Here is a 1,348-nt window from a genome sequence, read left to right on the forward strand (position 1 = left end):
TATAGATACGGGTTCAATCCCAGCAAGGTCCCATTTTATAGATACGGGTTCAATTCCAGCAAGGTCCCATGTTATAGATACGGGTTCAATCCCAGCGCGGGGCACTCTTCTTCTTCTTCCCTAGTGGACAGTTTTGACAGTGTATCGCCGACGTCCTAGAGACCTACTAAAACGTCAAATTCCCCTTGAATCTGGAGTGATTTCATTGGCCTACATCACTTCTAGGGCCTTACATGGCTAATTAGTTACGTATATATTTATATTTGAATGTTCTTGCTCAGTGCCTCCCTCCCAATTTCCCCCCTTCCTCTACTGAGAATAGAGAGCAGTATTTTATGTGCTATGCTACTGGCCAAAGAAAGATTCCTGTAGTATCCCATCTATCCTTGGCAGAACCCCCCTCCTCCCACCAGTGACCTGACCCACTTCTCCCAGAGAGAGAGACCCCCCCCTCCTCCCACCAGTGACTTGACCCACTTCTCCCAGAGAGAGAGATCCCCCCCTCCTCACCCTCTCCCCAGACCCCCAGTCAGGCATGACCCAAATTTCATCCTATTCTCTTTATAGTGCACTACTTGTGACCATGGCCCATAGTGCACTACTTGTGACCAGGGCCCATAGTGCACTACTTGTGACCAGGGCCCATAGTGCACTACTTGTGACCAGGGCCCATAGTGCATAGTGCACTATGCACTATGTAGGGCATAGACATCACCAGGACCTGGCTTTCGAGGGCTTTAGCCCCTAATCTTTTGCGCTCCTGCAATTGTGTTAATAAAAAAATATATATTTGTAGTCAACTGAATAAAAGCCACTTAGTTCATAGAGCTGTGGTTACGTGAAACTCCCGGAGTAATCCAACCGTTATAATCAGGGGGGTAGTGCTGCTGGTGTAGTGCTGCTGGTGTAGTGCTGCTGGTGTAGTGCTGAGGGTGTAGTGCTGCTGGTGTAGTGCTGCTGGTGTAGTGCTGCGGGTGTAGTGCTGCGGGTGTAGTGCTGCGGGTGTAGTGCTGCGGGTGTAGTGCTGCTGGTGTAGTGCTGCGGGTGTAGTGCTGCGGGTGTAGTGCTGCGGGTGTAGTGCTGCGGGTGTAGTGCTGCTGGTGTAGTGCTGCTGGTGTAGTGCTGCGGGTGTAGTGCTGCGGGGGTAGTGCTGCTGGTGTAGTGCTGCGGGTGTAGTGCTGCTGGTGTAGTGCTACGGGTGTAGTGCTGCTGGTGTAGTGCTGCTGGTGTAGTGCTGCTGGTGTAGTGCTGCTGGTGTAGTGCTGCGGGTGTAGTGCTGCTGGTGTAGTGCTGCTGGTGTAGTGCTACTGGTGTAGTGCTGCGGGTGTAGTGCTGCTGGTGTAGTGCT

General features: G+C 52.1%; 1 protein-coding gene across 1 annotated transcript in view; it reads right to left on the bottom strand.

Annotated features, from left to right (window-relative positions):
• Positions 1–870: 870 nt before the first annotated feature.
• LOC115119236 (putative proline-rich protein 21) overlaps positions 871–1,348 on the bottom strand; it is a 4,614-nt gene continuing 4,136 nt past the window's right edge. The window contains exon 2 of the mRNA XM_029647990.2: positions 871–1,348. This exon is cut by the window's right edge and continues 362 nt beyond it. Coding sequence (XP_029503850.2) covers positions 871–1,348 — 478 coding nt within the window.

The sequence above is a fragment of the Oncorhynchus nerka genome, linkage group LG16, assembly GCF_034236695.1.
Source record: "Oncorhynchus nerka isolate Pitt River linkage group LG16, Oner_Uvic_2.0, whole genome shotgun sequence".
In the NCBI taxonomy this organism is placed as follows: domain Eukaryota; kingdom Metazoa; phylum Chordata; class Actinopteri; order Salmoniformes; family Salmonidae; genus Oncorhynchus; species Oncorhynchus nerka.